The sequence below is a fragment of the Aptenodytes patagonicus genome, chromosome 10 (assembly GCF_965638725.1).
Source record: "Aptenodytes patagonicus chromosome 10, bAptPat1.pri.cur, whole genome shotgun sequence".
NCBI lineage: Eukaryota > Metazoa > Chordata > Aves > Sphenisciformes > Spheniscidae > Aptenodytes > Aptenodytes patagonicus.
The window spans coordinates 24,271,051-24,292,962 of NC_134958.1; the positions used below are offsets into that span (position 1 = coordinate 24,271,051).

Here is a 21,912-nt window from a genome sequence, read left to right on the forward strand (position 1 = left end):
GAATCTCCCTTTAGGTGTTAAATGAAACAACGGTTTATGCAGAATAGGTTTGAGGTTTGACGTTTTTCAGGTTTTCCTGGTCAGTTCTTGCCCGTGGGGCTGGCCCCCCGGCCCCCCACGGTGGTGCTGCTCCCCTGCCCGTGGGGCCCCCTGCCCACCGGGTCGCCCTCCCCAGCCCCATCCCTTGCCCACCGGGCCCCGCGGGCGGCCGGCCAGGGCGTCAAACCGTTGGTGTTTATAGCTCGTTTCCATTGGCGTTGCTGTGTTGGGTTTCATTTCAGTCTTCCTGATTCTGCCCTTCTGTAAAGTGTACATTATTACCAAGTTCCTTGTTTTTTTATATATATATATATAAATATATATATATACAAACTGTACTCTTCTTGCCTTTGTACATTTGGGCAAGGAGAGAGAATAAATCTTTTTAAGAGACAATCACAAACCTGTGAGGGTGGCTTTTTCTTCCTGCTCCCCTGAATTCTGGTCCTTTGTCCCCAAAAGCTGTGGCCAGTGATTTTTAGGGGGTGAAGAGGGGGGGGTCCCCCATGTCTGGGGCATCCGAGAGGGCTGAAGCAGACGTGCTGCTCCTGGTGCCAAGCTGATCGGTCCGCAGCCACCGAGGCTGTGGGGGGGTGGCCCAGTGGGGCAGCAGGTCCTGCCCCCCCAGCACCCTCCTGCTTGCGCGCAGGCCCTGCGCACCTGGATCTGGCCCCTCCGCTCTGCCACCAGCCGACACAGCTCCACCTGGGGATGCTGCAGCCAAGCTCAGCCGTGACGGTTTGGGTCAGGCTTGAACCCCTGGGGCAGCTGCCCCACGGCCTGCCAGGGCCCTGGCCTGCACAGACGAGCCCATCTCCACCACCCCAGGGAGCCCCCTTTGGAGGAGGCAGCTGGGGGCGCGGTGTGCCACAGGGCAGAGCTTGGCTCCTCCAGCTTGGCAACGGTAGGCGCTTTGCTAGGCAGCACCGAGAAAAATCAGATTTTTCAAGAGGGTATTTCTGAAGCCACTCCTGAGACCTTTACATTTGACCACGCTTTCCTGCCCTGGCTCAAGCAAGTATTTGGTACTTGTCAGAGAGGCAGATGCACTGGCACAGCTTAATAACTGCAGCTTATTAACAAGCTCAGGAGACCATCCCCACTCCAGGCTCCCATGACCAGGACCTTACACTTTACCAGTAAATTTTACCAGTAAGGAAGGAGCAAAGTGGTTCCCACCCCGTCACATTAGGGATGTGCCGGTAGAGGAGCACAAGGGGGTGGCAGCAGGGTCCTGGCGCATGCAGAAACACCCCGGGAAGCACCCACCAGCCCAGGGAAGGAGTTGGGGCAGCTCTAGCTCTAGGAAGGCATAAAACTTGGCCTTTCAAAAGCCGGAACTAGAAATCAGTGTTGTTTCAGCTAGGGAACACGTGCAAGGTCTCCTCTGTCTCTGCACCGCACCTGGAGCAAGGCCAGGAGGGGCAATGCCTGTTGCAGAGCCGCAGCCAGGACAAGAGGGGCTTATGGCCCCACAACAAAAGCTAGGGCAGAGGTGTGCCCAGCCTCTAATTTTAAACCAGACATAGGATTTAATGCCCCATTGAAGAGGGAGTAGAGCCACCAGCCCTTTGATTTCATTGGAGGGGAAGGAGGGAAAAGAGACACAAACTTTAAGATGATTTATTCACACAAACTTGTATCCCAGCCCCACCTCTCTCCCCCAAACAGAAAACACTGACCATGACGTTTATGGAATGGCTCGGCTTCAGCTTTTAACAAAATCCTCCACAGAAGGGTGAGAGCACGACAAAGCACACAAGGACAAGTCCACACGCAAGCAGCCAGGCCAGGAAGAGAGCTCACGGCACGCCTCCAGGGCACAGTTTATAAATACACCCTTCTCGTGTGGCCTTCAAAGCAAGCCAGCCAGGTTACATCCACATGGCACGAAGACAAGAGCACAACCTCATTCTCCAACATCAGAAGGGGTAGGGATGAAACGCGAGCTACTGCCAGCACTGCGGTCCCATCCCTCCATCCCGGGAAAGCCCCCAGATGGGGAGAGCATCCCACCGCGACCGGCAGAGCCGCCATCCACGCCTGCCCCCACACGCAACCCCCTTTGGTTTGGATACAGCCGTTAGCTCGGTGTCTCAAGTCTTGAGATCATCTCTTTGGAAAGGTGAGGAGGAAGAACAGAGGTGACGGCCACGGGCCTGCTCCTTACCCGTCCTTGGGCGGAGGATAAAGGCGCGAGCTGTTTAGGCTCCTTGGACCATCACAACCATCACACCGCAGGCAGGTGAGGAAACGCTCCCCCAGAGCGGAGGTATTGCTCCGAACACTCGCTTGACCCTCTGAAACCATCGCAGCGCTACAGGAGGCCCACCAGAGGCTCTGTTCCTTTCAAATAAGCAGCCCCAGCTGTGTGAGGTTCATCTGAATGCCCCTTTTATTGAACGCTGTGATAGCGCAGTGGTAACATTGAACAGAGTTAAGACTGCTTAAAACAAAAGCTGGAAGAGCAAGAAGTTTTAAAAAAAAAAAAAAAAAAAAGGTTAGACCAGTTAAAACAGCATCGGTCGCCCCAAAGCAGAGACGCACGGGGGTTTTAATGTAGTGTTAAAGGTTAAACTCGAGCACATCTCCTCCATGTGCCTAACGCCCAAAACATGCCTTCTACTTAAGAGTCTGAGTGAAAAATAAAAAAGTAGTCTGTCAGATGAGCGCACATCGGGTGCCTGGGAAAGGGCCAACACGGGTTTAGAGAAGTCAAGGAGTTGATACTGCATCTACCGCTGTGCTCCCCCACGCACGGCCTGGGCACCAGGTGCCCCTAGGCTAACACACCACACAGCTGCACGTAAAGAGCTCCTATGCCAGTTCATAAACATCTTCCATTTACTATTTGGTGATTACATGTGTGTATATATAGTTCTCTAGGCAACACATTTCAATGAGATAGTCAACTCTGAGGATACACAGGCCAATCTAACAATGAGAAATGCAGTTTCAGTCCAACAGAAGCTTGTTTTCCCTTTCCTCAAGAAAGGAGATGTAACCCTCTCTCCCCTCAACAGCGTGACCTGAAAATGCTGGAGTCCCCCGCTGCAGCTATTCTTCATCAGAGGAAGAGTTCTGATCCAGGGGGTACACCATGAACATCACATCTGGCCGCGACGGGACAGAGGGGTGACCAGGCCTCACGATTTCAAAGCCCAAGAAGCTGAATGTCTTCAGGAGTGGAGCTACCAGAGAGAAGGAAAGCTGTTACCACCAGGAATAATCCTCCTTACGTGCATCACCCTAGAAGCCACGAATATCAAAGTACACTGAACACCCTCTGTGAGCGCATCCAGAGCACAGAAAGAAACCATTTTAACACGACAGCCCTCTCGAATAGGAGGTCTTGTCTCTTCCTGCATTCATCACAGCTGCTCGTAAGCGCAAAGGGGATTTTACTTGTGCAGCAGAGCCAGTTTATCCTGCGATGTCTGTTCCATCCCCTCTGAGAAACAGCGACGGTTGGTTCTCTACCTGCACCAGCCGCACAGCCCCGCTGTGCCAGGATGCACGTGGCCATCCCGCAGCACGTCAAAGTTTTTATTCTGTACTTACGTGGGTCCCAGCACCCTTTGAGCCCTGAAAGTGGGTCAGACAGCAGTAAACGGGAATCTACTTACTCAAGGTCTAGGCAGAAATTTGCTGCCTCTGTGAGGAGAGCTCAGTGGAAACTCAAGACAACTCAGCGCAGCTCAGTGCGGTCCCCCAGGAAAGCCACCCTCAGACCACGGGTTATGCACAGGACAAATTCAGAGCGGGGTCAGTCCCCACACACACCTTGTCTTGGTCGGGCAAGGTTATGTTACACAGTGACTGGATGCATGCCCGCTTGTTACTAAAGCGATCGCTTCCCTGTGCCCCATAAAAGTTACCCTGGCGCAGCATCTAATCTCTACGGCACCCTCTGATGATCAGCTTCCAGCCACTGAACGGTCACGCGGAAGAGCTCCTATATATTTTCAAGACAGCACTGAATTTCAACTGCATAGACAAGGACCCAGGATCTGGAGCGCTCCAGGACTCATACAAATAAGCCAGGTCCAAGAACAACACCTAGCCCATTTTTAAAAACAAAACCCAGTATCAGATGTCTCCTGTAACCAGCCACTGCGGAGGTCACCTATGCAGCCTGTGGTGGCGGCGACCTTATAGCAAGAACTTAATCTGAAAATTATTCTTGGCATCATAACATGGAATGACATCTTCCTGAGCTCAGCACAGCTTAGCTCTAATAACGCGCTTCATTTCAGACAAGACAGTGCGGCTTGTGAAGCAGCAGAGTAAAATTAGAATTAAGGTTTGAATTACTCCTGCCACGGCCATTGCTTGGTTTCTAGCCTGCGCCTAGTAAGATTTAAAGTGACACATCCGCAGCTTGGTACCTCACCGCAAATCTCCTCAAACTTCCGTGCCGTAATCACTCACCCAACGCGTCTATCTTTAGATCCTAATGCAGCCCCCTTAAGCCATAAGCATCTACAGCCAGGGTCAGGATTACCTGTAGGTCTAGGAAGGGCAAAACTGCCAGGAGATCTTTAAAAAGCAGATTAGCATCAGGGCAACAAGCTGTAAGTGTTCATTTCCCACGTAATAACCTCTCCCTGGTTTCTCCTTCCAAATCACACAAGCCTGGTGCCAAATGGAGACCTCCACTCCTTACCAAAGCAGAAATATTAACCAATTTCTGGACAAGAAAATACTCCAAGTAATTCAGCAGCAGCTTTCTGCATGACAGTATAGTAATAATTTAACAGGACAGCAAAGCATATCTGCTGGAGAAACCACAATACTCCCTCTCCCATAGTCTCAAGAAAGGGCTTACTTCCTCCACAAGAAACTATTTCTCATTTGCAAGAACGCCACGAGAATTATCCATATAACAATTACTGCCATAGGAAGCGTCCCGTGGAGCCTTGCTTTGGGATTACCAGAGTTCTGTACAGCTTCAGCAGCACCATTTTAGATCTAGGGAGCAAACCTGACAGCGGGGGCGAGTTCTCACCTCTGTCTTCTCTGCTTTTTCGGAAGCAAATAAAGACGTAGTTTACTTTCATTTTTTCTTCAGCAAACTCCAACAGTGCTGATAACCTGCCAAGGAGGAAGGAGACAAAAGAACATCAGCTATAGGAAGTCCTGTCCTGAGGAAGCCTCTGAGCATTATCAACTGTTTGGATGTTTTCAGGCAGAAAGATTACTTGTTTACAGACCCCTTCCAGTGAACAATGGGTGCCGAAACAATGGGCGCCGAAACAATGGGCTTCCTGCTTCGCTATCCAGCCCTGCAAAACTAAGAGCTATCACACCAAGTCACCCCACAAGTCACTGTCCTCGGCGCCAGCGTGCACAAGCACCCATCCCCACCGGCCAGTGATTTTGTACAGAAGCCTTCGTGCGCAGGAAGCTGAATACCGCAGCTGATCCCGAGCCAGGCTACATCCCCCTCCACTGGCAACACACACGAGGGGATCTGCAAGTTTTGCGCTTCATGGAAGGAAAAGAAAAAAAGCTCACGCCAGGCAGAAGAGAAGAGAAAGCCATCACTGAAGGAGCATGTGCGCAGGCAAAGCTGTTTCCTGAACACATCAGCTGGACGGCACAGCTGATGCACCCCGGAATCCACGCTTCCTGCCTTTCCAGCTAAATTATTTCTGCCACCTCTTGATGGAAGCAGCGCTGCATTAACCCCTCTCTGAGCCCTGGGGATCGGCTCGGCGGAGCCATCGCTGTCACTGCTGGCCTTGTAACCATTTACAAGGCAGGCTGCTAGAGCAGTGACAAACAGGGCTTCAATCGACATCTAATTAAACAGCAGTCAGCGAGACTGGAGTGCAGCGAGGGAGATTAAATTTGCAAGGGTTTTGTTAATATGGTAATGAACTATTTTAATTATAGCCTCTACTAGGCTGTTTTACCTAGCTAAAAATAATCTTACAAAATTGCACTTTAAGTCACGATGACACAGGCGGGTAAATACCCTCCCAGAAGAGCAGGAACTTGGACAGCTAAAGGATTTACAGGCCGACTGAAGAAATCACACAAACATTTATCTGGACTCGGAGTCAAATGAGACAAGCGTGAGACAGCAAGAATACTGGCACTTACTGAAGGTGCCCAATGAGGTTTTTTTTCCTTAATTAGCTTGTGTCATTTATGGATGAAGCCTGCTTGGAGATTTAGGAGGACTTCAGAGAGCTTTGCAGAGGAATCCAGTAAAGCCACATCTACGCTACAGTGCTCCCCACCAGCAGAGATCTCTGGCAAAGCACTTGGCAGGAAGTAGCTGCTCTGGAAGCTGCGTTTACACAAGCTTCCCAGAGCAGAGCTGTCTGGACAAAACACTACCGTATTCTGCCAACAGAGAAAAATCAGAGACTCTGGCAGAGCCCAACGCCTGCGTGGCAGCACTCCAAGAGCAGATCCACCTACTGATGAGAAGGAGCGCATCAATATAATGGAGGGGTTTTTTTTCCCCCTGAAAGAGAGGAAAATGCCTGCCAAAATAAGCTTGCCAAGTGGCCAGCAGAATAAAAATCGGAGAAAGGCTTGTAGATTTTCTGTACCAAAATATGCAAGGAATCACTCCGCTCATTTATTGCTTATTTTTCATTAGCATAGGGACTCAAAAAACAGTAACCCACCTGAAATGATCACTAAGGGGGAAGAAAATATATAAGGAGGACTAACAGGAGGACACTTCTCTGAAGACAAGGGAGTAAGGACGTACTTCAGATACACAAACCAGGAACAGAGCTGCTGTACATACAGCCCATTCTCCTCACACGCACAGCATCACCCATGTAAGCAAAGCCCTGCTCCCTGCAGGGCCACAGACACAACTCTGGGATCCTCAACTTACCCTTCTTTGCTTCCATCAGCTAATAATCCGTCAGGGATTTCCACAAAGAGGCTCTGATTAGAGAGCACTGCATCCCAGGAGGAGGTCTTCACCTCTGTGACCTTGTACTGGAAGTGGACAATCTGAGGCTTCCCTTCGTGCACTGGGACATCTTGGTTAACAGTGATCTTCTCGTCCTGTGCAGGGGAGGGAGGAGAGCTCATGAAATATGCTTTAGGGTTAAAGAAAACTATCCATGAGATTGTAGACCAAAAAAAAAAATGTAAGAGACCGTGCTTAAGTGAGCATGCAGAGGGGCTGTTTTCAGTGGGAGCGCCCTCCTGAAAGGAGACCAGCCCTTACAGACTGGTGTGTGTCCAGAGTTTCAGCCTATCACTAAAATTCACCACCGTGAGACTCACCATAGCTCGTGAAAGCATGCACAGTCAGCTGCAAGCTCATATCCGAGTCTCAGCACTCAAAACAAGCGTGTAAGTGGTTAATAGCTGTCGTTCTGAACTACCTGTATTTTCCAGAATATCTTGCTTTTATTCTAACCTAATACAAAAAATAAAGAACAAAAAAGTAAAGTCCTACATACTAAACAGCCAGGGGAGTATAACTAGAGAGATGCAAATGTAAAATAAGTGTTCTTAGTGAAACTAAAATACCATCATTATACTTTTCCTTTCCCCTTTCACAGGCTCAGGGACACACCACAACGAGTACTCAGACCTCTAGTCATGTTTTCCTATTCAAGGGAATGCAGTTCTGCATATTTACATTATATTAAATTTCTGGGTAGTGAGAGTCCATTCATTCACCGCAGGTCCCAGCCACATCTTTGAAGGGCGGTTCACGAACTACCCTTCAAAGAACACAACTTGAACCGACGAGCTGGAAGAGCATCTGCTGCCGCAGTCTGACCAATTTCGTTGTCTCCCCAATCCCCAACACAGTCTTTTTGTTTAAGGGATGACCGCAAATTGCTTTCCCAGATTTTACAACCAACTGGTATGGCAAATGGTTTGCCTCCTGCTTTAAGGGAAGAAAATACACAGCGCAGAGAGAATCCCCAAACAGTCAGAAGCTACACAGATTTGAAGATTGTGACGAGGTCTTTTCCAGAGACCACAGATGTACACGTCCCTCTCCAATACTACTCTAACTAGAATGCCAAGCATGCAGACCGCCTCAGATTCAGCTCAGCAGTTCCTAGAAAACAGTTTCGTGGTTAAAACTCCATTCCTCCTCCTGACAATTTTTGCAGGCAGTTGGCTCGCCCAATAATGATTTCCACATTTCACTGCAGAGCCCCAATGAAATGATGAAGAAATTCATTAGGTTCCCGAGTTAACGTTGTCAACTGCAGCGGAAGCTAAACTGCTCCCATCTGCTTGGTTACAGGCTCATGCATCCCGATTCTCTCACATTTACAAAGTCACCTGCACAGCTTTGAAGGGCAGAAGTAAACCAGATAATACAAGTCACGTCTGCTCTGTTCCCGAGTCACGGGAATGCCTGGGAAAGCCACGTGCCCCTCTCTCATCAACGGGTGGGGTGGGAGGTGGTTTACTCCATCGGGTCATTAGGTGACCAACCGTCCGGCCTCCAGGCATTTTATTTTATCAGGGTGATTAATTCAGCAGCTCATGATGAACTCTGATCCGCTGACAATCAGCTGGACTGACAATGAAACAAGTGACATCGCTGCAGAAAGACAGCATCTCACCAGACTAGGCTTAATAAATGCTCTGCAGTGACATATACTCATCTCTGACCATAACACACACAGGCAGCAAGTACAGCAAAGAAAACTTAATCCAGTTTGGATCTGCAGTGAAGAAGCATGTAAAAGACGGGCAGTACAAACACATGGGCAGCCAACGGTGCCCAAGTAAGAGGGGGAAGAATCCCCAGTGTTGTGGCTTTTCAAGCAGATGTTTTCGTGTAGGTGTTTCAAGCTATTATGGTAGAAGCATCGCTGAAAGACCAGCGATTCAGCAAAAACATCTCTGAGACCCTGTGTCCTGAGGCTCCTGAAGCCTGTGCCCCAGTGCTTTAATTCCTGTTAACACGTGTATTAAAATAGATCCCTCTTGGTTTGACTGTTGTGACAAGGAAGAAGCCATCGAGTATGTTAATGCTGGCGACAAAGTAACACCGCATACAAATCAGGAACTGCCTGGCTTTGGTAACCGGAGCAGAGGAAGCTGCCGTTTGTTTAAAGCCCACAAAGCTTAGCTGAAAAACAAGTTTACACTTCATCAGAATAAATATCCTGTAGGAAATAAGTTTATTCATCGAGTTTGAAAGAAGTTTTCGTGGCTGCGCCTGCTGTCAGGTTTTGCAGGTTTTAAGCCAAGTTAAAACAAGGGGATTACATGCACATCCTTCACCAGTGACTTTATAGGAGCCTTTTACAGTTGTTGTTACTGTGCAGAAAGCATCTCTCAGAAAAGATCCTTCTCTCAAGAAAAGCTCACAGATGCTTCTTTTCTTATACTTCGTGAAAACAAAAACAGGGTGAGGAAGTTGAGAAAAGCAGGCTGGGATTGACACATTGGAGGGGGAGGCACACGCGTGCATTTGTGCAGGAAGACTGGCAGGAGCCTGCGATAGGAGAGGAGAAGCTTTCCGAGCCTTCTGGCTCAGGCCTTCTGTCACCAGAAGTTATGCCCCGCGCTCCAAACCTAGTGAGGTTTCTCTACTTAAAAGCCCCCTAATGCGACAGCCCATGAACCAAAGGCAGCATAACCGCAGGGATTAAAAGAACCAGTTCCCCCGGTTCAGTGGGAATTACGTTCACACAGCCTGTCTTGGGCAGCTGATATTTTATTTCTAGGCATCAAAATAGAGACAGCGAGATGCTGGGGAGAGAAGCTGTTCCCGTGACGCAGAAGCCCAGAATTCTTTGGAAGCTGCTCAAAGCAAAATCCTGTTTATGCAACAAATGTTCGGTTTTAGTTCACTCCTGCAAAATACCCCCACCACGCTATTGCGGGGGGAAAAAAAAAAACCCAACAGAACAACAAACCACCAGGCTATCTTTTATACAAAGCTGCCTAAACCACCGGCTCTCCAGCCTTGGGCTCCATTTCAGTGAAGTAAAGCCACAAAGACCAGCTTCCACTTGGTTATAATTCATTGAGCACAAGATTTTCCAACCCAGCTACGCTCCTCAGATGTCCCAAGGACGGGGGGAGGCCCCTGCGCGTTGGCAGCGTAAGAAGAAAGGATGTTATGATCTACCATAGCCAAGCGACTCGAGAAACCCATGTAAGCAGCCTACTGTTGGCATGTGCTACACCTGCAGCCTCCTGCCAAGTTTGCTAGCCAGAGCACGTCCGTTCGCTCAAAGCCCGTCCTGGCTGCGCAGCACCGACGCCGACCGCTACTGCATTCCCAGCTCAAGTAAAGCTCCCTTGATGAAGGGCCGAGTATTAAGTCTCTTAACACAAAAAGCCCAGCAACTATAGGGAGCCCCAGCTGCTTAATTTATAGCGTGGCTGGAGACGAGCACTGCGCTGCATACTCCAAAGGAGGTAGGCTCGTTCAGAAAGGTCATCCCTTGAACTCTACAGCTGATACAGCTGGAAAAAGTACTTAAGCTTTTGGGTCCAGATGCCTTTCTAGGTCACGCTGAAGGTTGCTGGCTGAAAAGCTCAGCCTGATGTAACTACAGCACCGCTAGATTGAGCGGGCAACCGAGAGGGGCAGAGAGAGTCCCAGTAACCCCTGTCTGAGGTTGGACTTTAAACCACTGGGCAACACAGCCCACTCTGCTCTGGGATGAGCTATGTTACAGGAGAGGCTGATTTTCTGACAGATTCTGCCAGGTTTTGTCAGCAATAAACCCGGAAAGAATTATATCCGTTATTTCTGGGATGCAGCTATCTAGATGACATCCCCACAGGCAGCAACCCCTGCCTACACACCACTGCCAAAAGCTTCTGTGCTAATTCAAGGCCATACTGAAATCAAACACTTCAAAGCCTCCAAACTGTGATTCTTTCCACCAGCATCTCCTCCACATTGAGCCCATTTTCTGCCTTCGGACCTCGCCTGGTGTTACGCAAGGCTTGGCAAAGCTGGCCTGCAGGAGTTCAAGTTGCAGGGTCCCCTATTTCTCATCCCCTCCCACCCAGAGGGAATTCATTATTTGTCCTGAGTCCCTCCTGAAGCTATTTATGTATCTTCTTTATCTGACAGGAAGCCCGTTGTGCTCTGCTGCTTCTCTGGATTTCATACCCCTCTAACATCTGTGACAATTCAACTCAATAGCATTAAGCTGATGTTACATTATTATTAAGAGGCTACAGAGGTTGACATTTATTCACAAGGTAAGTGGGTGAGGCACACGCTAAAAATTCACCAAGGCTGCATTAAAGAAAACTCCTCTGAAAGCAGCCATGAGGTCTGTGATTCTCTCATGAATTTCAAGAGGAGACTTTGGTTGCTGTGACCCAAAAGGGCCTGTATCTTTTCATCACGTAAAGTCTGTGTGCCTCCTACAGTGTAATTAAAAATCAAGTCTAACACCTATGACAACACTCCTGTCTGAAGAGCCAAATTTGCAAGCTTAGCGTAAATTTAGGCTACCTCATCTGATAGCACTTTACTCCCTGGCTTGTGGAAAAGTTGCCCCCGTCCCAGAAGGGAGACAGACGTGTGCCACCGTAACACAACACAAAGTTGCACGAGTGCCAATTATTCTACAGCAAGGAACAGCCAGGTCTCCTCATCCGAAAGCCAAAAGGAAAGGTCCCGTAGAATGAAGAGGGCCAAAAGATGAGAGCTACACAGATCCACGTGCTCCTAAGCAAGTCTGCAGACACAAAGTCTTCCTGATCTTGCCTCATCCTATGCACGTGTTCTAGAAACGTTCCCGTCTGTGAGGTGGACGGCCGCCTCACCCTTTTGTGAAGTCAGGAGTTACTCTGTACATCGGTTCAGGCAGCTCCCAGGCCCTGACAGCTTTACCTTCCGGACTAGGGCACAGGAAGGAGCTTATCAACCACCCTCTCTCTGCATTTCACCTTTCTGCTTCCCGCTTCCTCTTTTTGCGAGACATTTGAGAAGTTGTTTCATGTTTTGATAATGCTGGCTCCGCACACAATAGCTGAAACAGACCTCCGGGAACAAGGCTAGTGAATTATTTGCTGCACACCTTTGAGAAAAGGTCTCTCATTTCTTAATAAACAGGTGATATTTATGCGGGAGAGCGCTGCATGCAGCTCAGCGATCTGCCAACGGGGTCGCTGAAAAATTAGCTTGTTCTCCCACTTATTACCTTGGAGTTATTTGCATTTATTCCCATCAGACTGTGAAAGGAACCAAACACAGTTGCAACACGGGTACAGGTCATTATTTAGATGTCAGATCTTTCTCACCTTATATATCAGAGCTGAAAGAGAAGGATCCCTGCTACCCCCTCGCCCACCGGGGATCTTCGACAGTGGGTGAGGGGCATCAGGAGCACCACAGAGGCCCTGGAACAATGTGCCTGCAGCACTGCAGCTGGGGACAGTTACTCAAAGGTAAAATACTACTGCAAGAAAAAGAGAGAGAGAACACCAGGTTACATGAGCAGGGATCACATTTCGGACGCTACAGCTCCTCGTGACCCCAAACCACTCGTATCCCTGCTCCTCCACAGCACGTCAGAGGCAGCTATCAGGGCTTTAGCGCCCGGACATCTACATTAAAAACACTTGCTGCCCAAGTCGTATCGGAAACGGGCGGTGTTTTGTCAGAAATGGAGGAGGGGCTTTGCAGCCAAGAACCCGGAGAGAGTGCTGAGCAACCTCATGCTAATAAGGGACGCCTGGAAGACTGCCAATGGCAGATGGCTGGAAACGCATGACCAGATGAGCACACATTTTCTATAGACAAATATCTACAAATAGATCAACAGGACCCAGAAGGAGGAGGTTTAAGTTTCACATTTTCAAAACGAGGAGGAGCGAAAGGGCTGGTTTTTCAGATATTTTCAACACGCTCCACAATGTCCAAGTTGACATTTTCACATGCAAATGAAACATCATACAAGCATCCTTCACCCCAACCCTAAAAATTACGAGTTCACCCCACAGATCTACTTTTAGGGGCAAGAAAATAAGTTTTCCGTGCAGTTCCTAAGTTCCTTTGGATGTCCTACACGCGGTCTTTCAGGATCACTTTGAACGCAGGCTTTAATATCTGCCCTAGCTTTTAGGAACTTCGTGAAAGCAAATTATTTTATTTCTGGAGCATTGCTCCCTTTATCAGTACCACAAAAGCTCTTTGCTGAGGCACGGCACGGCAGCGGTATTCCTCTAACAAAGCCTGCAAAAGCAACGCAGAGAAACCAGTCGTTCCCCGGCGTTCCCATTATGAAACACGCCAGCGCAAAGCTGTGTAAACACCACCAAAATAGAGGGGAGTGTGAGGGTTTTCACTAAGCACGCGGAGCAAGGAACAAGGCTATAATGGACAGACTCTGTAGATGTACTGACAACTTACTGTCTGTCCTAAAACTTCTCACTTGAGCTGTTCCCAAGACAGTGTTTTTCCACTCTAATCCCTCTCCACGAGGGAGGCAGGCTTAAGTATCCAAAAACCAAGCACTGAGCTGCACTATCAGAATCACCTGAACCGCCTATACAGTATGCTAGAACATATACCAGACTGCAAACGAACTACGGAAATCTGGCATTTCTGAATGCCAGAAAATAACTCACAAACGCAGTTACGACTCAGGCAGAATTTGCTAAGATCTTGGCTTGCCATCTCATACCAAAATAATCTTTCTACAGGAAGCACAAATATTCTTCCTCCACATATTTCCTCCTCCTCCAGGTTTGCGAGACTGGGCTCTTCAGCAGCGTTCCCATGTGCCATGGCCTACAGCAGACACTGCTTGGAGAAAAGGCTGTTTAAATACACTAGGAAAAGATATAAAGCAGTTGCACTGAAGATGTCTCAGGGCAAACCCCGTTGCACACACGCTCAGTGGCGTTTTGTGTTAATACAGTCCCTCCTCACGGCATGACTGGGGCTATCAATGGACCAGTGTGTGTTCAGTAGTAGTGGATGTCGAGAGGCATGACAAAGCACTTTGCTGTGCCGTTCCCCACCCCCAGAAAGCTGTTGGCAGCTTTGTTATTCCCTTCCCTCCTCCCTCACCCCCTAGTCAACAATGTACTATTGATAGCGCTCTCCAACTTGCGGCCAAGGCATCAAGAAGCTGGATAATGAAGTGTAGTTGTGGGAAAAAAAAAAAAAAAAAAAATAAAAAAAAGAGAGAGGCAGTAGTTTTCATGCAAAGCAGTTCAAGACACTTCCCAGTTTTGCTTCCTCTGGCACATGCAGAAGTCAAAACACAAGACCCCTTCAGCTGCTGAGCCCCGCCTGCGGCACTAGGGCTTCGCCTAGCCCAGATCCGCACGCCACCGCTATCCTCCCCCAAAACTTCGCAGCAGCAGCAGCCAGCTAGGGTTCTGAGAGCAGCACGCTCAGGGCAGCACCACCAGGCAACGCTGGGGAGCGAGCGTGCATGTGGGGGGCACAGATTAAAAGGGGTTTTTGCTTCCTCCAGATGCGAGTTGGCGCCCTGGGAAGAAGTCCGTGCAAGCACCCGACAGAGTCTTATCCCTCGATGCACCCGCGCGCGAGCAGCCCGCTGCAACTCTGCTCCCTGAGGCCTGTTTATAGCTTAAAAATTAGGATCCTGCTCCCTTCTAGACTCTCTTCTCTTTTGAGAAGCTGCTTTCCAGCAGCTTGGTTTAGATTAAGATGCATTTAGATCACCAAGGGCCTTTCCCTGAAGAAACTCCCAAGCAAAAGCTTCTCAAGCAAGTCCTGCCTGAAACGGGAGCTGGAAGGAAGCTTATGTTTTCAGCCAGCAGGTATAATTTTAACTCGCTAAGCTTCCAGCAATCTCAACCCTGTGCCCTGTCCCTGGGAAGCGCAAAGGACAACTCAACTTTTGAACCCTGTCACGGCTGCTCTTCAACAGCCCTCGCACCTGAAGCCCCAGGCCAGTGCTGCTTTCAGCCCACGACAACAACCAGCACCTTGGGGTCCAGAAAGCTGCACATTTTCTTGTTTTTTTGAGGGTTTTTATTTGCACTGAACACTTGGGCCTGATGGAAGGATCCATGCAGCTCCCTTGACATTATAGAAACAAAGTTTGTTTGTTTGTTTTCTTTACCCCCCCCCCCCCTTTTTAAAACAGGCTCTGAAGATGCTGTTGCACTTAGCCCACAGATATTACGCTGCCAGCCATCGCAAGTCATATATTAAGGAACCTGATCTGAGGACAACTTGTAAATAACCATCTGATGAATACAGCATAGCTCAAATATCTACCCTACACGCAGGGGCCAAGGAACGGGGCTGGTTTATACACATCCTCCGGGCGCTTATCTACGCGGTACGATAGAGCCTCAGGAAATGACACTTTTCGGACTCTAAACAAGGAACAGACACACAAGATAATTTGGCCAGCTGAGAAAAATACCCACAAGTCATGTAAGTTCATGCCTGCTGACAACCAACCTGCCAGGAAAAATCACCTTTCCTTAGAGATGCGCGGGGACTGCGGGGAGGGAGGGCACAAACCCTCCTCGGCGTCAAAGGCTTATTAGCAAAAGGGTGCTCAGACACTGGCTGCTGAGGCGGCCGCCCCCCCCCCCCCATCCCCCGGGACCCAGCCCCGGTGCGCCCGGGCACCCGCCCGGGGGTCTCCCTCCCCCGCAGGAGGGACGCCCCGATGGGGATTTTAACTCGGAGAGCCGGAGAGGCCCCCCCTCTCCTCCTCCTCCTCTTCCACCCCCGCCTCAGCGCCCGCCCGCACCCCAGGCCCGGCGGCCGCCGCCGCTCTGAGGGGCGAGGAAGGCCGCGGCGGGGTGGGCCCGGCGGTGCGGGAAGGGTGGAGACCGCGCCGCCCCGCACCTGTCCTGGGTGTTTATCATCCTCGGCTCGCTCCGGCTCCGGCTCCCGGCTCGGCTCGGCTCCGCTGGGTCGGTCGGTCGGTGGGTCGGTCGATCCGTCCGCCCGCTCCGCTCGGCGCCGCCGCCCTCGCTCGCCGCCGCGCTCCGACTGACCCCGCGGGCCCGCGCCCGCCCCGCCCCCCTCTCCCCCCCGCCCCCCCGCGCCGCCCGGCCCCGGGCCCGCCCCCCCGCGCTCCCCGCCCCGCCCCGCGCCGGGCAGCCTGGGAAACCGCCGCCCCAAACAAAGGCGCGCGCCGCGCCACGCCCACTCACCGCGCAGGCGCGCCGCGCTTCCCACGCCTCGCCGGGTGACGCCACGGCGCCGCGCGGGCGTGCGCGCGCACGCCCTCCCGCCCTCCCGGGGCACGCGCGGCGGCCGTTGAGGGCCGTTGAGGCCCGTTGGGCCCCGCCGGCTCCCTGAGGGGGCGAGGGGGCCCCGCAGCGCCCCGTTCTCTGCCGTGGGGCTGCTGGCACCCCGCCAGCGGGCGGGGAGCGTGGGGGCGGCGGGTCCTTGACGCCTGAGGTGCCCGGCCCTCCTCGCAGCCGGGCGGGAGTCGGTGAGGCGGGGGGCCCGTGAGGTGGGGAGCGCCGGGCCTGAGGGCTGGGAGTAAAGCCTTCTGCACAGGGGTGGGGAGCGGGCGGCCTGCAACTGCGAGGAAAGATGAGCAGCAGCGGCGCCGTGGCGGGAAACTGAAGCGTGTCTGCATTGTTCCTTGCAGTGGAAGAGGCCGGGGCCCTTAGGCTGAAGGCTTTCTGGAGGCGCTCTGGCTCCTGTTGAAGTGGTGGGAGAAGAGGTTAGGGAGGAGCGAGACTAAGTAATGAACTGCTTGGCCCTAGTGATACTACTACGGAACAAGCCGCTGGCTCTGATGTGTGTTAACCTGCTTAAAGTATGATGCTAGTGCTTAAAAGGTGGCCTGGGGAACTGCAGGCTTGTAACCTGGATGAGTAGGAGCTAGAATAAGGGGGAGAGGAATGAATATGTGGATAACAGGATGTTGAGCTGCCCGTGGCGAGGCTCTGCAGGGACTTGTGATGAACGGCATGCCCATAAGGGAAAGGCAGTGGCAGTCACCTGGACAAAGGAGCCTGGAGAACCAGGCAGTGCGAGTAAGCTGTGGGATTCAGTCCTGCAGGGCTTAGTAGTCACTGAGCCTTCACGTGGGCTAACCAAGCAGCTCATTGGAAGAGAACTTCTCAAGACCCTTCAGACACAAGCCCTACAAGTCAGACTCCTCCTGGGGAAGTCTCACACCTACTCGCCCGGTCTCACGCTGTCCGTCTGCTGGCATTCGCATCACATCGGAGAGCACAGGCCTGTCCCTGAGCGGGAGCAGAGCAAGCTCCCAAGTGACATATGTGGCAGCCCAAGGTGCGATGCCCCCGGCGAGCTCACGGACTCTGGGATCTGACAGGCGGCCCTCGGCCTGGGCTTCCTGGTTCCCAGCACGGCAACACTGGCCTTTGCTCGGCAGGAAGTGACCAGCTGTTCTGCAGAAAGCTGGATGCCGGCCAGAGCCCGAGTTCAAACAGAGCCCGTTAAATGGCCTTTTCCCCCTTCTTCCGTGTTTAAAGCCCTGCTTGCAGCCGTAATTCTATTTATAATACCCAGGAAAAGCGAGCTGAGACTTTCCCACAGTGCCGGCTTCTCAGGCGATTGTTGTTTGGGAAGCTGGAATGTACGCGGTATTATTTTTGTATCCCCCCGGGAAGGTTTTTTTCTTTTTATTGCATGTCGCTCCATGTCCCCATCTGTGCTGAGGAAAGTTTGCGAAGCGCAAGGTCTCTGGCTGCTGCTCGCGGCTCTCGAATACTTTGTCGAGGTGCCGCTGGTTCGGGTGTCTCTGCCTGTGTGCCCCCGTTGGGGAGGGTGGTGGGTGCTCTGAGAGACGTCCTAACAGCCAAGGGGCTCAAAGCCAAAGAGGATATCGCTGATATCCCCTGTCTCATTACTGAACCCTAGGAGCACCTGTCATGTCGCTCGCTTGCTCTGTGCCTCAGTGTCCCCCGTTTGCAGAGGAGGGAAGATGATAATCCTGCTTGGAGTAACGGGCTCATCGTTACTGCCCTGCCCGGGGTTTCGGCAATGAGAAGTGCCGTTGTGCTGTGGTTTTGGGGTGGCACAGAGATGCCACGTGAGGCTGGGCATGATGACCGGGTCGTGGTGTCACCGTTCATTGGGGTATTGCTGCCAGCAGAGTCCAGCGGGCGCTTTTTTTGCCTTTCTTGGCCATGCGAGGCCGTTCCCTGCGTGGGGAGCTGTTGTGGGATATTCTGGACAGGCTGTGGGCATGGCCGGGCTGTGGCAGCTCTGCATTGCCCCTGCCCTCCGCGAGCTCCCGGCGAGCACCCGCAGGCCCCACACCTCTTGGGCAGGCGGGTATTTTACAGAGCGACAAAACACCCTGCTTGGACTCTTATTCCGGTAGAGAGAACGCCCTGCCCGTCCTCTCCTTAGGCACTCATCGCCTGGCAACACTGCCTGCAGCGCTTGTGGCTTTCCCTTTCCCTGCTCTGCAAGGCCCTGCGCCACTTTCGTTCTCACATGCGTGGGAGGGCGTTCCTGCTGTCCCTTGTTTGCTGCCCTCGCTATAAGCAGTGAGGCTCTGCCGGGCGCTGTCATCCTTCTCCCCGCTGATCCGTTGCCCTTCTCTCCCTTTTTATTTCTCAAATAAAAGCTGTTTGCAGGCAGCTTCCCGGCTCCAAGAGCTCCGCGCGTGATTTTAGCCTGGTACCCCGAGCGGCAGCCCAGCAGAGCGCTAGCCGTTTCTGCCGTGCTCCAGTTCTGCCAGCGCTGCGTCGCTGCTTTGCAAAATCGTTTCTGCCATGTCCTCTCCTGGCCTGGAAATGGTTTTATTGCCCTGCCCGGGGTTTTGGCAAGGAGAAGTGCTGTTGCGCCACGTTTTTGGACGGGTTTTATTTTGCTACAGCCAGTCTGATGTAGGACGGGCACCTCTGAATAGCTTTGCTCTTTGTCGCGCCGGGTTTTGGGACTGATTATCCCAAATTGTAGATGCGGAACAGATGTCGTCGGCAACCTCTCTGTTTTAGAGGCTTGCAGTGTTAGTTGTGCATCTCCTTAATTATTCTCATTAATTATTGTGATTAATTGTGGACTCCGTAGCTCTTAAACAATACTTTCCATCAGGACAAACTAGAGAGAGAAGTGATGCAGTTTTTCCCAGCTGGGGAACGGAGATTCAGAGCTCATCTGCGCGTGGAGCTGGTGACCACTCGCGGGCTGGGGCTGGGCAGGCAGGTAGCCCGGCCTCTTGGAGCTGCCCGACACTGAGACGGAAGACGCTAGATGGAGACAGGCGAGGACAAGACGACAGGAGGACAACCGCTCGGTCACAGCCTCCCTGCGCACGGGACTGACAGCAGAGACACTGCCCAGATGTTTGGGGCCACAGAGAAAAGCAGTGTCCCTGCGGGACGGGCTGTCTGTCGAACATTTGCTCTGTGCTCTTCCTTGGCTGCAGTCCTGGCCACGCTGTCTTTGCCTTTGTGTGAGAAACGGCCAGAAGTGAGTTCACCCGCTCGACCGGCTCCATGGCAATGCAGTCACATGGTCTCTTGCTGACCTCGCAGTGATGCGGCCACTCAGATAAGGAAAACGGCGCTATCGCAGAGGTGGTTGTACCAGGGAAGCGGGGGGCTGTAGCCCTTCCCTGTGCCCGTTTCCCCGGCGAGTACCACACATCTGTCCCTCGGCTGTGCCCTCCCCGTCGTAGCGAAGCGCGGCCAGCGTTGGGGTGCACGATGGGCGCCACGTCCAGCCAGAGCCTCAGATGCGGTTCCTCGGTACCTACAGCAGCGCTGCGTAGCTGGCTGTGTTTGAAAGGTGTTGCCTAATGGAAAACACTTCCAAACAGAGGTTTCAAAATAAAGATTGAAAAGGGTTAGTATCTTTATATGTAGTTAATAACCTGTAGTTATTTAAAAACATCTTTAGAAACATGTCATTCAGAACTTTCTAGGGCTGTACGTGTATCCGGGAATGTAATTATGTTTTCGACAGCAGCCTTTTCATCCCCTGTTCTGTGATTGCTCCTTTTTTTTTTTTTTTTAACATGAGGATCTTGTTTTGCTAGGGGAAAAATAAAAATGAACGCTGCCAGGGAATTTTGTTTTCATACCTTGGTCCTGCCAGCCCAGCTGCCAGTTCGGTCTTCCTGTGCCGACATGTCTATATCGTGTTGTAGCCGTAGCAGCACCAGGAGTGTTCCTGGGATTCTGGCTCCCTGTATTTCTAGGCGAGCCGTGGATGAATTCCCTAAAGCCAGTCCATCTGTGCAGCCATGAGGCTGGAATCGAGGTTTTCATGCAAGTGTCTATCTCAGTGTCGATTTTAATTGTTTAAACTGCTGGACTGTTTAGTGTCACTAACCCGTGTCTCCTATCTGCTTCACATCTGTAACAAAAAGAAGAGGTTCCTTACAAGCCGTGCTGATACGGTTTTCTGCTGATCCTTCGTATTTCCAACGGGATGAGTTGATTCCTTGGCAGACCTGCCTGGAGCTGGGGGTCAGATTTAAGGCACGTTGCTGATACCAATGGCTTTCTTTTTTAATGAGCTTTGTCAGAATTTGTTATTTAGCCATTAAGCGGCGCCAGCACAGAGTTCGCGAATGAGCTGAGTTGAAAATCTAGGTGTGAATTAGTGATGAGAGAAAAGCAGGTCAAGGAACGTCTTGTTTCAGAGCACGCTGAGCATCCAGCTTAGCTTGGGCGATAACTGGCGCGTCCAAGGCCTTGAACCAGGGCATGGGCAGCAGAAAGAATGTAGAAATCACGGCAAGGGATGACTTCCTCTGCTGTGCTCTGAAGAGGCATCGTCCCACTTCGTGCCAGTGGGATGTGCATCAAAGGTGTTCTCGTGCGGCATGAATTTGGGGCGTGTTGGGGTGGGATGAGGAGCTGGATGGTGTCAGGGGGATGAGAGCTGGTGATACACCACAAGATGGGTCTGTCATGGACTTGTGTGTCGCTGATGAGCCCTGCGCTTTGGGACGATGCTCTGGGCCAGCGCCAACACCTTTGCAGACACTAGAGAGGGCTCTGCTGGGATGACGGGACGGGGTGAGATGCTACTGTGAAAGGCATGCCAGAGCGAGTCCCTAACAAACCTGCTGTCCCTCCAAGCACAGTGTCGGGATGGGTTGCCCTGGGGAGGCAGGCAGGGGTTTTACTAGCAAACTGGAAAAAAGGCGGTCCCTCCACCCGTGATCTCCTGGCGTAACAGAACCTGGGAATGGGGTGTGATGGAAAAGTAAGCCGTGAAGTACAAAGCCTACAGCAAAGACGGGAACGTGTAGGTGCGAGGTTCAGGCATGCGGTTCCCAGCTGGAGCCTGCATCAGCCGAGAGCTGGCGGCAACCAGCTGCCTGTGGGAGCAGTGCTTTCCCAGCAGAGGTTAGCTCGGGAGGTCACCTCTTTCTTGGTCAAAATAAATCCTCCTGTGTTTCCCTGCCTCTGTTTCCTCTGAAGGAAGCTGCTTCTCTGTGTCATTCTTGCTCCTCTCTGCCTGGAGCTCTTTTCCTTGGCTGCTCATGGAGTAGGTCATGCTGCAGGACACGGTCAAAGCCTCCCAGTGCAGGGTCTGGTGGGTGGCACCAAGAGACAAAAAAAGGGGGAAAATCTGACAAATCGGTAAAAAAAGAACACACAGGAAAGCACGCAGGCGGTGAGGAGGTGTCTTGCTGCTGGCATGTTGCACATCTGAATCCACCTAGGTCTTTGTATTGATTTTTGTAAAAGCTCTTTCAATTATTTTTACAATGAGCTCATCTTTTCTGGCACATCTCTGCTCCCTTGTTCATTTAATACAGGCATGGCAGGCTTCGTTTCACCTCTCTTTAGTCATCTGCTTGTGAACCGGGAACAGGCAGCTCCGCTTGTTGTTCCTGGAGAAAAACAGCTACCTTCAAGGTGTCTTATCTTGTCTCCATTTAGATGCTGCGTGAAGATGGGATGAATGGAGCTGGAGGTGTTTCTAATAAAGCTGCCTGAACTTAGCTAAAATCAGGCCCGTGTACTGCCTCTGTACAACAGGAC

General features: G+C 51.5%; 1 protein-coding gene across 1 annotated transcript; it reads right to left on the minus strand.

The window, feature by feature from the left end:
- Positions 1–1,648: 1,648 nt before the first annotated feature.
- OAZ2 (ornithine decarboxylase antizyme 2) lies at positions 1,649–15,941 on the minus strand. The gene is given in 6 exon segments (XM_076348631.1): positions 1,649–3,230; positions 5,048–5,133; positions 6,902–7,077; positions 12,274–12,354; positions 12,356–12,431; positions 15,818–15,941. Coding segments are annotated over 6 exon segments (573 nt in total). The 5' UTR covers positions 15,838–15,941; the 3' UTR covers positions 1,649–3,096.
- Between the last annotated feature and the right edge of the window lie 5,971 nt (positions 15,942–21,912).